The 15,539-nt window shown below is 38.4% G+C and overlaps 1 protein-coding gene across 2 annotated transcripts in view; it reads right to left on the reverse strand.

The window, feature by feature from the left end:
* DHX40 (DEAH-box helicase 40) overlaps positions 1-15,539 on the reverse strand; it is a 50,691-nt gene that overhangs the window by 20,538 nt on the left and 14,614 nt on the right. For both annotated transcript variants that reach the window (XM_055577440.1, XM_055577441.1), the window contains exons 8-12: positions 13,808-13,907; positions 11,493-11,579; positions 11,171-11,353; positions 6,740-6,820; positions 2,252-2,409 (exon numbers count right to left, since the gene is read on the reverse strand). In XM_055577440.1, coding sequence (XP_055433415.1) covers positions 2,252-2,409; positions 6,740-6,820; positions 11,171-11,353; positions 11,493-11,579; positions 13,808-13,907 — 609 coding nt within the window. The remainder of the gene's footprint in view (positions 1-2,251; positions 2,410-6,739; positions 6,821-11,170; positions 11,354-11,492; positions 11,580-13,807; positions 13,908-15,539) is intronic.

Genomic DNA, 15,539 nt, shown 5'->3' on the forward strand with positions numbered 1-15,539 from the left:
GAGTCCCAGCGACGTGGGAGACTGGTGGGCTGTCATCTATGGGGTCACACAGAGTCAGACACAATTGAAGCGACTTAGCTGCAGCAGCAGCAGGGCTAGATACATGGTGATGAAAATATGTTCAGTAATTAAAAAAAAAAAATGTTCAGTGAATTACCGGAGATATAAATACATAGATATTCCACATACATGGGTAGGAAGACAATACCGTCCAGATGTCACTTCTTCCCAATTTGATCTATAGACTCAATGTAATCTGAATTAAAGTCTTAGAAAGTTATTCTGTGGATATCAACAAGCCAATTCTAAAGTTTATGTGAAAAGGGAAAGACCCAGTGGCTAAGACTAAAAGTTAACTAAAAGTTAAAACAATGTTTTAGCAAGGGGAAGAGGAAAGCTGGAGAAATAACCCTATCTAGGTTCAAGAGTTACTATAAAGCTTCAATAATCAACACAGTGTGCTATTCACAGAGGTACAGAAAAACAAATCAGTGGAAGAGAATACATGGACCAGAAACAGACACATACAAATTCACTCAAATGACCTCTAACAAAGGAGCAAAGGCATTACAATGGAGAAAGGAGTCTTTCGAACAAATGGGGCTGGAACAGAAGGACATCAGTTTCTAGAAGATGACATAGGAGGCAATCTAGATGAACTTAGGTACAGGGATGATTTTTCAGATATGACACAAAGGCATGACTCATCAAAGAAATCACTGATAAACTGGACTTCATTAAAATTAAAAACTTTTGCTCTGGAAAGACAAAGTCAAGAGAATGAGAAAACAAGTCATAGACTCGGAAAAAATACTTGTAAAAGACACACCTGATAGAGAACTGTTATCCAAAACATACAATGAACTCCTAAAACCCAACAATAAGAAAACAAAGGGCTTCCCAAGTGGCGCAGTGGTAAAGAATCCGCCTGCCAATGCAGGAGATGCAAGAGACAAAGGTTCGATCCCTGGGTGGGGAAGATCCCCTAGAGTAGGAAATGGCAACCTGTTCCAGTAATTCTGCCTGGAATATTCCATGGACAGAGGAGCCTGGTGGGCTACAGTCCATGGGGTCACCAAGAGTGGGAAATGATTGAGCAACTGAGCACACACACAAAAAAACAAACAATCCGATTTAAAAAGACCAGAAGAGATATCTCACCAAAGAAGATACACAAATGGCAAATGAGCACATGAAAAGATGATTAACATCATACGCCATCAGGGATCTACAAATTAAAACCACAGTGAAATACCACTACACACCTATTAGAATGGCCCAAATCCCAAAACAATGCCAACACAAAAAGCTGTAGAGAATGTAGAGCAACAGGAATTTCAGGCTCACTGCTGGTGGGAATGCAATATGGCAAACACTTTGGAAGACACTTTGGCACTTTCTTATAAATACAAACATATTCTTATCATACAATTTGGTAATAAGCTGAAAATCAATGTTCACACAAAAACCTGCACACAAATGTTTACAGCAGCTTTATCTGTAATGGCCAAAACTTGAAAGCAACCAAGATGTCTTTCCATAGGAAAATGGATAAACAAACTCCACACAATGGAATGTTATTCAGCAACGAAAGGAAATGAGCTGAGACGTCCCTGGAGGTCCAGTGGTTAAGAGTCCACCTTCCAACACTGGGGACACGGCTTTGACACCAGTTGGGGAACTAGGATCCCACATGTCACGAGCCAACCAAATCCACATGCTGCAACTAGAGAAGCCCCATGAGCTATGACTGGAGAAAGTCTATGTGCTCCCACCAAAAAACAGAAATGAGCTATCATGCCACCAAAAGACACGGAGGAGCCATAAAAGCACACTGGAAGGAATACCTTCCAGTACAGGAATACAGGAATCTGTATAGTTGAAATATACAGTCGACGATATTGGAAAAGGCACACACAAAAAAGATCAGTGGTTGCTAAGGGTTTGGGGGAAGGGATGCAGGAATGACTGGGTGGAACACAGTGCAACTACTCTGCCCAATATTCTGACGGTGAACATGTGTCATTACAGATCTGCCGAAACCTACAGAATTTACAACACAAACAGTGAACTCTTCAGTAATAATAATGTATCAATGTTGGTTCTTTAATTATAACAAAGGTACTATGCTGCTGAAAAATGTTAATAATAGGGAAAACTCTGTACTTTCCCTCAATTTTTCTATAAACCTAAAATTGCTCTAAAAAATAAACTCTATTAATTAAAAAAAATTCATCAATAAATTTCTTACCAGGTCTAATGAAGACATTTTCCACAGACAACATTGCTGCTATTGGAAGCAGTAGATCTTCACAGTCGAGAGAAGCAGCCTTTATTACCGCACATGTCAGATGTGGAGGGAGAGGAAATTCTACCATAGACAAACCCAATCTGGTCACATGGCCACTCCTTAGTGGAAAGAAAAAGTTCTTAAGTCTTTCTGCCTTCAAAGAGTACAAGTGAAATGTTTATCACTCAGAATAAGTCAGATATAAGTTAGATTACTTTAAATTACCTCTAGAAATTCAATTCAATATAAGGAAGATGATACAATATGGACACTGATAAGAGAAACAACAGTTCAGTTAAGTTAAGTCGCTCAGTCGTGTCCGACTCTTTGCGATCCCGTGAATAGCAGCACGCCAGGCCTCCCTGTCCATCACCAACTCCCAGAGTTCACCCAGACTCACGTCCATCGAGTCAGTGATGCCATCCAGCCATCTCATCCTCTGTTGTCCCCTTCTCCTCTTGCCCCCAATCCCTCCCAGCATCAGAGTCTTTTCCAATGAGTCAGCTCGTCACATGAGGTGGCCAAAGTACTGGAGTTTCAGCTTTAGCATCATTCCTTTCAAAGAAATCCCAGGGCTGATCTCCTTCAGAATGGACTGGTTGGATCTCCTTGCAGTCCAAGGGACTCTCAAGAGTCTTCTCCAACACCACAGTTCAAAAGCATCAATTCTTCAGCGCTCAGCCTTCTTCACAGTCCAACTCTGACATCCATACATGACCACAGGAAAAACCATAGCCTTGACTAGACGGATCTTTGTTGGCAAAGGGATGTGTCTGCTTTTTAATATGCTATCTAGGTTAGTCATAACTTTCTTTCCAAGGAGTAAGCATCTTTTAATTTCATGGCTGCAGTCACCATCTGCAGTCATTTTGGAGCCCAAAAAAATAAAGTCTGACACTGTTTCCACTGTTTCCCCATCTATTTCCCATGAAGTGATGGGACCGGATGCCATGATCTTCGTTTTCTGAATGTTGAGCTTTAAGCCAACTTTTTCACTCTCCACTCTCACTTTCATCAAGAGGCTTTTGAGTTGCTCTTCACTTTCTGCCATAAGGGTGGTGTCATTTGCATATCTGAGGTTATTGATATTTCTCCCGGCAACCTTGATTCCAGCTTGTGCTTCTTCCAGTCCAGCGTTTCTCATGATGTACTCTGCATATAAGTTAAATAAGCAGGGTGACAATATACAGCCTTGACATACTCCTTTTCCTATTTGGAACCAGTCTGTTGTTCCATGTCCAGTTCTAACTATTGCTTCCTGACCTGCATACAGATTTCTCAAGAGGCAGGTCAGGTGGTCTGGTATTCCTATATCTTGCAGAATTTTCCACAGTTTATTGTGATCCACACAAGTCAGTCTTTGGAGTAGTCAATAAAGCAGAAATAGATGTTTTTCTGGAACTCTCTTGCTTTTTCCATGATCCAGCAGATGTTGGCAATTTGATCTCTGGTTCTTCTGCCTTTTCTAAAACAAGCTTGAACATCACAAAGTTCACGGTTCACGTATTGCTGAAGCCTGGCTTGGAGAATTTTGAGCATTACTTTACTAGCGTGTGAGATGAGTGCAATTGTGCGGTAGTTTGAACATTCTCTGGCATTGCCTTTCTCTGGGACTGGAATGAGAACTGACCTTTTCCAGTCCTGTGGCCACTGCTGAGTTTTCCAAATTTGCTGGCATATTGAGTGCAGCATTTTCACAGCATAATCTTGGAGGATTTAAAATAGCTCAACTGGAATTCCATCACCTCCACTAGCTTTGTTCGTAGTGATGCTTTCCAAGGCCCATTTGACTTCACATTCCAGGTTGTCTGGCTCTAGGTCAGTGATCACACCATCTTGATTATCTGGGTCGTGAAGATCTTTTTTGTACAGTTCTTCTGTGTATTCTTGCCACCTCTTCTTGATATATTCTGCTTCTGTTAGGTCCATACCATTTCTGTCCTTTATCGAGCCCATCTTTGCATGAAATGTTCCCTTCAGATCAGATCAGATCAGATCAGTCGCTCAGTTGTGTCCGACTCTTTGCAACCCCATGAATCGCAGCATGCCAGGCCTCCCTGTCCATCACCAACTCCCAGAGTTCACTCAGACTCACGTCCATTGAGTCAGTGATGCCATCCAGCCATCTCATCCTCTGTCGTCCCCATCTCCTCTTGCCCCCAATCCCTCACAGCATCAGAGTCTTTTCCAATGAGTCAACTCTTCACATGAGGTGGCCAAAGTACTGGAGTTTCAGCTTTAGCATCATTCCTTTCAAAGAAATCCCAGGGCTGATCTCCTTCAGAATGGACTGGTTGGATCTCCTTGCAGTCCAAGGGACTCTCAAGAGTCTTCTCCAACACCACAGTTCAAAAGCATCAATTCTTCGGCACTCAGCCTTCTTCACGGTCCAACTCTGACATCCATATATGACCAAAGGAAAAACCATAGCCTTGACTAGATGAACCTTTGTTGGCAAAATAATGTCTCTGCTTTTGAATATGCTATCTAGGTTGGTCATAACTTTCTTTCCAAGGAGTAAGCGTCTTTTAATTTCATGGCTGCAATCACCACCTACAGTGATTTTGGAGCCCAAAAAAATAAAGTCTGACGCTGTTTCCACTGTTTCCCCATCTATTTCCCATGAAGTGATGGGACCGGATGCCATGATCTTCGTTTTCTAAATGTTGAGCTTTAAGCCAATTTTTTCACTCTCCACTTTCACTTTCATCAAGAAGCTTTTGAGTTCTTCTTCACTTTCTGCCATAAGGGTGGTATCATCTGCATATCTGAGGTTACTGATATTTCTCCCAGCAATCTTGATTCCAGCTTGTGTTTCTTCCAGTCCAGCGTTTCTCATGATGTACTCTGCATATAGGTTAAATAAGCAGGGTGACAATATACAGCCTTGACGTTCTCCTTTTCCTATTTGGAACCAGTCTGTTGTTCCATGTCCAGTTCTAACTGTTGCTTCCTGACCTGCATACAGATTTCTCAAGAGGCAGGTCAGGTGGTATGGTATTCCCATCTCTTTCAGAATTTTCCACAGTTTATTGTGATCCACACAATCAAAGGCTTTGGCGTTAGCAGAAATACATGTTTTTCTGGAACTCTCATTTTCCATGATCCAGCGGATGTTGGCAATTTGATCTCTGGTTCACACAGTCAAAGGCTTTGGCATAGTCAATAAAGCAGAAATAGATGTTTTTCTGGAACTCTCTTGCTTTTTCCATGATCCAGCGGATGTTGGCAATTTGATCTCTGGTTCCTCTGCCTTTTCTAAAACCAGCTTGAACATCAGGAAGTTCACGGTTCACATATTGCTGAAGCCTGGCTTGGAGAATTTTGAGCATTACTTTACTAGCATGTGAGATGAGTGCAATTGTGCAGTAGTTTGAGCATTCTTTGGCATTGCCTTTCTTTGGGATTAGAATGAGAACTGACCTTTTCCAGTCCTGTGGCCACTGCTGAGTTTTCCAAATTTGCTGGCATATTGAGTGCAGCACTCAGGATTTGGAATAGCTCAACTGGAATTCTATCACCTCCACTAGCTTTGTTTGTAGTGATGCTTTCTAAGGCCCACTTGACTTCACTTAGTATCTCTAATTCTTGAAGAGATCTCTAGTCTTTCCCATTCTGTTGTTTTCCTCTATTTCTTTGCATTGATCACTGAAGAAGGCTTTCTTATCTCTTCTTGCTATTCTTTGGAACTCTGCATTCAGATGCTTATATCTTTCCTTTTCTCCTTTGCTTTTCGCTTCTCTTCTTTTCACAGCTATTTGTAAGCCCTCCCCAGACAGCCATTTTGCATTTTTGCATTTCTTTCCATGGGGATGGTCTTCATCCCTATCTCCTGTACAATGTCACAAATCTCATTCCATAGTTCATCAGGCACTCCATCTATCAGATCTAGGCCCTTAAATCTATTTCTCACTTCTACTGTATAATCATAATACATAAAGATGATAAAATTCCTTGCTCTCAAGGGCCTATATATCCAACAAACTAAACAATACGGCAGAATAAAGTAATACAATAACAGACACACAATGCTACAGAAGCATGGAAAATGTCCTTAAGGAAATGAGACAATAATAATTATTATTGTCTCTCTTAAAATCTTTTCCCATCACAGTCATGAGAACAAGGACTCTGGCTCGCTTATTATTTTGATGTGCCCAGCACAATGCCTGGCAATGGAAAGGGTGCTCAGAAATTACTTGTTAAATACTGTCAATACTAAAAAAAAAAACAAAAACAGTTTTATGGTATAATTTCAGAATTGTGGTGAGGGAAGACTGAGAACAAATTCTAATTTCAGGGAAAACAATTCATTTCAATTCCATTCCATTCAATTCAAACAAATCACTTTCTAATGATAAAGGGAAGTATTAAGAACCCTTTAAAAATAAAGAGAGAGATGAACATCTATTGTAGTTGGTTTTGTTTTGAGGGTTTTTTCTTCTTTACCTGTCAATAGCATCACACTGGTAAAGTTGTTTAAGAGCTTCCAAAATAAGTCTTTCATTAGGTGGATCCAAATAGGGGAACCTGTGTGTTTAAGTGATACATAAAATGAGACTTCACTCCTTGAACATGGCAAGATTTTATACAGATTTGAAAATTTCTTTTAAAAGGTTTTCCTTCTGTTTTTCAAGTCTTTCTTTTCTCTCTCTTTTTTTTTTTAGCATTCTATGATGGTAATCAGCATTCGACAAAGGAGGACATTTTCTCTGAATCACACTCTTCTATTTAATTGAAGAAGCCCTTTTCTTTATTCCCCCTTAGCTGTAATACTCTCACGACTCCTCTCTACTTAACAAAGGTTCTTCATAGCCAATATCATCTATTCTGTTCTGCAATCTGTAATTTTTATTACAATTTTAAAAAACAGTGAAGAATTAACTGAAAGTGGCTAAAAAATTACAAATTATTTAACAGTACCTCAAAAAGGTTTTTGATACAATGATAAGTATCTTCAATTAACTTTACCAATTTGCTTTATTGTCTGTAGGGATATGTATGGACTTAGTTTCTCTTGAACTGTCTCCACACAGATTGCAAACACAATGCCAATTTACCCCTAAATATTTCAGAGCATGTCCCCTGAAAGAAAGGACATTCTCTTACATACCACACTATCATTAAGCAACATAAGACAATTAACAGTATTCACAAAGGTCAGTATGACTATTGAGAGATGCCTCTAGAGCATGGGATCTATTTCACACTTGAAGATAATAATTTCTTCAAATAAGGAAAAAAGTAATATTCACAAAGGACAGCAGAGAGACATATAACCAAGGTGAATATATACCTGCCCACTAGGACAGTAATTACTTATTATCTGCACTGGATTATTTTTTCCACCATTAGTTTTTAGATCCACTCCAATTTCTCACTTTGGAAAATGTCCAAAAGGGGACAAAAGGTCCAATATCTTACACAAAAAAAGTCCATTCCAGGACTGACAGCTCTATTTCAATATAAATAAACAAAAATTTGGTCAACTGTTCTATAGTCAGCTTTCCTACAACTTGTACCAACAAGTCCTGTTATCTGCTAGAACAAGAATTAGCAAGCACTTTCTAAAGGCCAACTGAGTTACAAGGGAAGCCACTTTTTAAAGGCAAGACAGTAAATATTTTAGGTTTTATAGGCCATATGGTCTCTGTCACAACCACTCAATTCTACTGCTAAAGCAAAAGCAGCCATACATAAATGAAAGGGCATGGCTGTGTTCCAATAAAATTTTATTTACAAAAACTATCAATGAGCCTGGACCAGATTTTGTGACCCCAATCCTAGAGCAATACCAAACTAGTCAGCTTCCTCATCTACATAAGAGCCATTTTAGATGTGTTAAAAGGACAATTATTTCTCCCCTTGATTATATCAAGTACCAATTCTGTCAAACTCTTCTTGTATTATCTGGTTTCTAAGAGACCCACCATAAATTTTTTTAGAAACAATCTAGTTTGTCAAACTCCTCATAAAACACAATGACATGTAAAACTGAATTCCAAACGTGGAGTGACCAACACTGAACAGGAATGCTATAATTCCCAATCATGTGGACACTGCAGACTATTAATAATCATAGTTTATGCAGTAGGGTTTTTTAAAATTTTTAAACAGAATAACTGCAAACTCATATTAAGTTTGTGGTGATAACTTCAGATCTTTTCCACACTGAATTTCTTTAATGTGCAATCAAAACATAGGGTTTAAGATATACCCTTTCAGACTTTTACCTTGGTGATTTTTGCCCAAGGTTCTGGCCTATGAGACCATTCTAAATCTTAGTTTTAATCATCTACCTATCAGGTATACAAATTTTTATCAAAAATCTGGAAATCGTTATTTTAATACATTTATTTAATATTTTCATTAAAATTGCTTATCAGGAAAAAGTGAAATTCAGCATACTACCAGTAAAACCCCCATCAAGGCTTGGTGAACAATTAATCAATACTTTCTGGGTTTGGCTATTTGGCAGCTATACCCTAATTCAGCAGTACTGTCATGTTCTTATTCATAAAGACGTCAGATGTAATCTTGTTAAATACTGTGGTGAAAACAAGAGACATCAGGTTATCATTCAATCACTTCTTGTGGTGCATCCATTATGTGAATGGTCCTGTCTTCAAACTGAAAAGGGAATGGTTTGAGGACATATTCTTTGTGATCCATTTTGATTCACATTGATGATTACAAATCAACATTATATTCTCTTAAACCTTTTTCCAATAAACAATGGTAGAATTTGCTAAGAATCAATGTAAAGCTTACTAGGCAGCTATTTCTATAACCTGCTCTTTTCTTAAATGAAAAATTTATTTTTTTTTAGTTTCTCACAATTTTCTGGTAACCTGTTCTGCATAGTTTCTCAGAGATGACCTACAGTACCTCTGACATTATATCAGCAAGTTCTTTTAGTATTGTGGAAATAATGTCTAAAGCCTCAAGATGACCTCATCTATGGTTGTTAGGGTTTCTCTCAGTATTTTCTAATATATACTAGTTGTCATCCCTTCTTTTCTAGACTTGTTCTTTTCAGTTTTAAAATCATTCTTTATTAAAAATGTTTCTTTATTTGTTTATGTTGGCTGTCCTGGGTCTTCGTTGCTGCACTCAGGCTTTTCTCAGTTGCCGCAAGCAGGGCCTACTCTTCGCTATCGTGCTTGGGCTTCTCATCGCAGGGGCTTCTCTTGTAGAGGACAGGCTCTAGGCATGCAAGCTGTAGCTGCGGCTCACAGACTCAGTATTTGGGCTCGCAGGTCCTGCAGTGTGCCAGCCTCGGTAGTTGAGGCGTGTGGCTCAGTAGTCACGGCGCATTGGCTTAGTTGTTCCATGACATGTGCGATCTTCCCAGACCAGGGATTGAACCTGTGTCCCCTGCACTGGCAGGCAGATTCTTATCCACTGTGCAACCCACCAGGAAAGTCCCTAAAATCATCCTTGATGGAGGAGAATGGGGAAGCACAGTAACAACAAAAGCTCCATTTTCTTTTGTCACCTATGAATACTATGCCATCTATTTCAAATTCTGGTTCTCTGTGGTGGGGAGATAGAACATGGTAAATATAATTAACACTGCTGTATGTTATATATGAAAGAATTCTCATCATAAGGAAAAAAACTTTTTTTTCCATTTCTTTAATATTTTATCTGTATGAGATGATGGATGTTCATTAAACTTACTGTAGTAATCATTTCACAATGTATATAAGTCATTATGCTGTATACCTTACATTTACACAGTGCTGTATGTCAATTATATCTCAATAAAACTAGAAGTAAAAAGAAAGAGGGGTGGGGAAAGAAGTCTTTTTCTTTTTTGGTCTCTAACATTTTAAAAATTTTCAGTACTTTCTAAGTCTTAAAACTTAAGATGGAAAAATAATTCAGTGCAGATGACATTGAGCAATTATTGTTTCTAGTTTTCTAATATATATTTATTCTTGGTTATATGCTGCTCTGTTAGCCTTTATAAATACTTTCAATCTGAGTTCATCTGTTTGGTCAATTAGATTTCTTTAAAATGGCCTTTCTCATATGTATCATATACAAAAACAATTTTATATATCTGCTTTCTTCTTTCTAGGATTTTTATTCTCATCTAGAAAATCTCTGATGTTACAATAACTATCCAAAAAAAAAAAAAATCTTAGATGGCTTTCCAAGAGTATATATAACATATCTGGATGTATCTAGTAACTATTTCCCTTATTATGAATTTAAAGAATGCATGAAAAAAAGAAAAGAATGTATGGTCATCTTCTCCCTAGGTTCCTGACACTTCAACATCCCCAGGCAATTAAAAGCAAAATTAAGACAAAGACAATACTCTTCTTTCACTATTTCTTCTACCATAAATTTTATAATGGTAAAATTTCAAGGCCCTACAATATTCTGTCCCATACTAATTATATAGTTCAACATTTAACTACAATTTAACAGTTGTTCTGTTCTTTGCTTCATATCTCAATCTCATTTCCCCATTAGAATTTAAGCTTAGCGAAAGCAAAACCTACTGAGTATTCCCCTCTCATGGTACTTGGTACCATGCTGGCTGCATAAAAAATGCTAATCCCCCCAAAAATAAAACACAACACTTTCAAAGGGGAATTAAGGTCATTGTATACCTTTCATTACAGAGAAACAGTGGTCACTAAATGATCCAAATAAACACCAGCCTGAAACACTCCATTAAGCCAAGGTTAAAATATGAGCAAGGGATCAAAACCCGGTAAAGCAAGGGAAAGAAACCTTTTATTTGGGTTTAGTTAAACCTTGAAATGGAGTACCATATCTGTCAAATACTTCAAAAAAATTTCAGAGGAAAAAACCTGACTCCCTAACAAATTTTTCTTTTTTTTTTTCAAATTATCTACATACCTTATTACATCATGTATGGCAAGGCACTTTAAGGTCAGAACTACAGATGTCAAACTAGTTCTCTTAATCTCAGGGATCACATGGTCAGGCATACACTGGTTCCAAAAATCTTTACTATAAATCCGAAAGCATTTTCCTGAGGAAGTCCTGCCAGCTCGGCCACTTCGCTGTAACGCCTCACTCCTTTAGGAAAAAAAACAACAAAAAAGTCCCCAAAATGTTCTGTGATTTTTTTCTAAGTAATTCATTTTCTTTCTCAAAGCAATCAGAAATTATCTAATGAACTGCTCTTTGAACAAAAAGGCTTAACACAGAGACTTACTTTGAAATTGGAACCACCTCTAGGATGTCCAATCCTAACCTGGGGTTGTGATTTAACTGCTTCACAAAGCCACCGTCCACCACATATCTAAAGAGCATGGAAAAAAGTTAAGTTTCTAGAAAATACGGAAAGCCTTGCTAATTTTTAACCACTTTGGATACTTCTTTTCTATCAAACTAACAACTACACAACAACTTTTCAGTTAAGGGTAAAACCTGAAAGTGAAGAAATTGGAACTCTATTGGTTCCACTGCTATTTTGGAAATGTAAAATAGTTCAGCCAATGTGGGAAATGGTTTGGTGGGTCCTCAGAACATTAAACGTAGAATTACAATATGACTCAAACTCTCCATTCCTAGGGATACACTCAGAAGAACTGAAAACAAGTACTCAGCATATTGCATGTGTGTGTGCTCAGGCGTGTCCCACTCTTTGGGACCCTGTGGATTGTAGCCTGCCAGGCTCCTCTGTCCATGGGATTTCCCAAGTAAGAACACTGGGGTGGGTTGCCATTTCCTCCTCCAGGAGATCTTCCCCACCCCGCGATCAAACCCATGTCTCCTGCATTGGCAGGCAAATTCTTTACCACTGAGCCACCTGTGAAGCCCACTCAACAAACACTTGCAGACAGAGAGTCATAGTGCACCATAGGGGCACTATAAGAGCCAAAAGGTAGAAACAGCATATATGTTCATTAACCATTAAGAGATGAAAGGGTGAACAAATTATGGTCTACACATATAACAATGCTATTCAGCTATAAAAAAGCATGAAGTACTGATACATGCTACATCACAGATGAACCTCAAAAAACATGCTGAGTGGAAGAAGCCAGGCACAAAAGATCACATGCTGTGACTCCATTTACATGAAATACCCAACAAAGGGTATTCATTAAGTGGTGGCTGCTAAGGGCTAGGGTGGAGGCATAAATGGGCAACATCTCCTTAAAGTATATAGTTTTATTTGGGGGTGATGAAAAGTTTTAGGACGAGATAGACGTGGTGGTTGCACAACACTGTATATGGAATAAATACTACTTTATTATTCACTTTTCAATGTAAATCTTATGTTGTCCCATAGAAAATAAGGGCCTCCCTAGTGGCTGGCTCAGTGGTAAAGAATCCACCAGCCAATGCAGGAGATGCAGGTTCAGCCCCTGGGTGGGGAAGATCCCCCGGAGAAGGAAATGGCAACTCACTCCAGTATCCTTACCTGGAAAATCCCATGGACAGAGGAGCCTGACGAACTACAGTCCATGGGGTCACAAGAGTCAGACACGCATTTAATGACTAAACAACAACAAATGAAAAACTTGAAAATCAGCTCTAAATCATTCTAACAGGTTCAGAATTAACTCCATTTACTCTTTAACAACACCACTTTAGGCCAATTAAATGGAGAACAAGTCAGGTAAAAAACTGAGTCAGGAACAGTACTAAGTCTATCATTCACTAAGGGAACATTCTGAAAGACGCTATTTCATGAATATTGCCTTGGCTGGAAACAAAATATTACAAAGATTAATTTACTCAAGAGAATTGCTCACCTAAGCCCTTAGTGAAACCATTATTTTTAAAGTGAAGGAGAGAAGCAGAGGAAATTAAACTTCCTCTTAGATCTGGACGATCATTTTACCCAAAAGAAACATACAGAACCTTTGGGGCAGGTCCAGTCATCCTTTGGCAGAGACAGACTTAGTTAAGGACATAAAATATACTGGGCAAAAGATAAGCATCCAAAAGGAATGTGGCTCAAAGGTCTAAAAGAACTTCTCATTTAGCTATCAGTCTAGATTTAAAATTTCCAAGTGTTTCTCTACAAAATTTCTCAAAAATTTGATGGCATCATTGATTACACTGAAATATAAAGTCCATTTCACAAACAGCCGAAAAGCAAGAAACAGTACCTCCAGATAAATACTTGGGTTTACAAAGCTAACTATATGAAGTGGAGCTGACAGGTCAGAAGAGAATATCAGATCCTCTTAGGTATCCGCTGGTAATGGGAACATAGAAAAACAGGTTTGGCCTCCCACTTAGAGAAATCCTTGAAACATGACACATAATCTTACACTTGGGAAGAGGAAGCTACAAGTTGCCAAGTACAAGTATTTAAAAGTATCAACAGAAATACTATATGCACCTCCTACTCCATTTCCTATTCAGAGAAAACAATAATTACAAAAAACGGTGGGTGATTACAAGTTAAGGAGGTGAGAGGGGAACTGGTGGCGGGCACAGAGACACAAACTGAATATTTTACGATTAGCTAAGTGGCTTCCTTGGCTTTAAAAGGAATTTTAAAAGTTATACCTGATCCCATCTATTGTCAAAGATGTTGCAGAAATATTGGTGGATATGACACATTTTCTAATCCCAGGTGGAGGTGGCAAAAATATTCTTCTCTGTTGATCTGAAACATATATGAAAAGAAAAGAATAATTCACAACATGCATGTGTCAAACTCAAGTTCTGAAAAACTCATTTCTTTCCATGAGAAGTTGTTTTCTTCACCTCTTTAATTATCTTGAATTAAAAATACAATAGCAAGAACTGTTTTTTTACTCATCTTTTACTATTAAGATATCTAGATCCATGGAACCAGATTACTCTTGCTAAAGTTAACCCTACAGCAGTCCTTTATGTAGGTCATAGCTCCCTTCGAGGCTTTAAAAACTGTGGGCCTTGTCTCCATTAAAAATCACATATGTACACATACTCAAAATTTTTCTAACAATATCAGGATGTTCGGGGGCTCTCTAAAGCCCATCCATGCACTACAGATTAAGAACCTTTCTATGCTTTAAAGACTGATTAACTAAGGTTAATCAGTTTTTACTTTTTCAGATGCTGCTGCTGCTAAGTCACTTCAGTCGTGTCCGACTCTATGCGACCCCTAAGACAGCAGCCCACCAGGCTCCCCCGTCCCTGGGATTCTCCAGGCAAGAATACTGGAGTGGGTTGCCATTTCCTTCTCCTTTTTCAGATGACTCCATCTCTCAACAAGTAACACCATCCTGATTTTCACTACCCACGCATTCTGAAGGGTGGGCCCCAGCAGCAATGCTTAGAGTAACTTTGCTCCTCTGGCCATAGTTTATGGTGCCAAGGATAAACCTCTCTCCAAATGGACCAGTTCTCATTCTCCTTTGAATCTCTTGGAATAAGGTCCAAGAGATGCTCAATTTGATTAGGCCAGTCTCTTGCAAAGAGGAAAAATTAACTTGTAAACCATAGGGAAGTGACTAATATATATAGAGGAAAGCTAGTCTAAAGACAGGAAAGAATGAATGATCTGTAACAGTTCACAAGAGAGTATTTCTGGGTGCCTGGTGATCTCCAAGCCTTAAGAGACATGGTATAAAACAAGTAGAAAGATGGATTTGGCCAGACTTGCCCACCTGCCTGGTTAAGCAGAGAACAGAATAGGAGAGTTACTGTTTGCAAGGAAATGATAACACCATAGTTGAAAGGAGATAAGTGAAAACTGTTAAAAGTCTTGATGCATTCTGAAAATTGTTAAATTCTAAGAGTGAATGGGCAAAAACAGGAAGTAATCATCCGAAAGATGTTTAAAACTGAGGTCAGAAATGATGATACTGACAAAGTCTACAATGCTAGGTTTTCAAATGAGTGGTCATGGTGGGATGAAGGAAAAGGTCACTAAAGCTCAAGGGGTCAAGCAACGGATTTAGTAGATTGTCTGTTTCAGTGATCTCCAAAAATGGAGATCTGGTGACTCCCTGCTCATTCCAGGGAGTACACAAGTCAATCTACTGGCATATGAAAAGAAATTATCAGCATATGTATTTATATTTGTATATATAAATTTGTATTTGTATCTGTATATATATATATTTCAACATATATATTTATACTGAACAGTATATACATATACTGTAAAAAGAAAAAAAATTTTAATGCATGGTTGCATTTGATTTCCACAAGATATACCCACATTCATGTAGAAAAATTTTTCTACTTGAGCAACCTCAAGTTGTTCTCTCCTCAGCAGCCAAGGAAATCTTAACCAAACCTATTTTTA

This window comes from Bubalus kerabau, chromosome 4, assembly GCF_029407905.1.
Source record: "Bubalus kerabau isolate K-KA32 ecotype Philippines breed swamp buffalo chromosome 4, PCC_UOA_SB_1v2, whole genome shotgun sequence".
Lineage (NCBI taxonomy): Eukaryota > Metazoa > Chordata > Mammalia > Artiodactyla > Bovidae > Bubalus > Bubalus kerabau.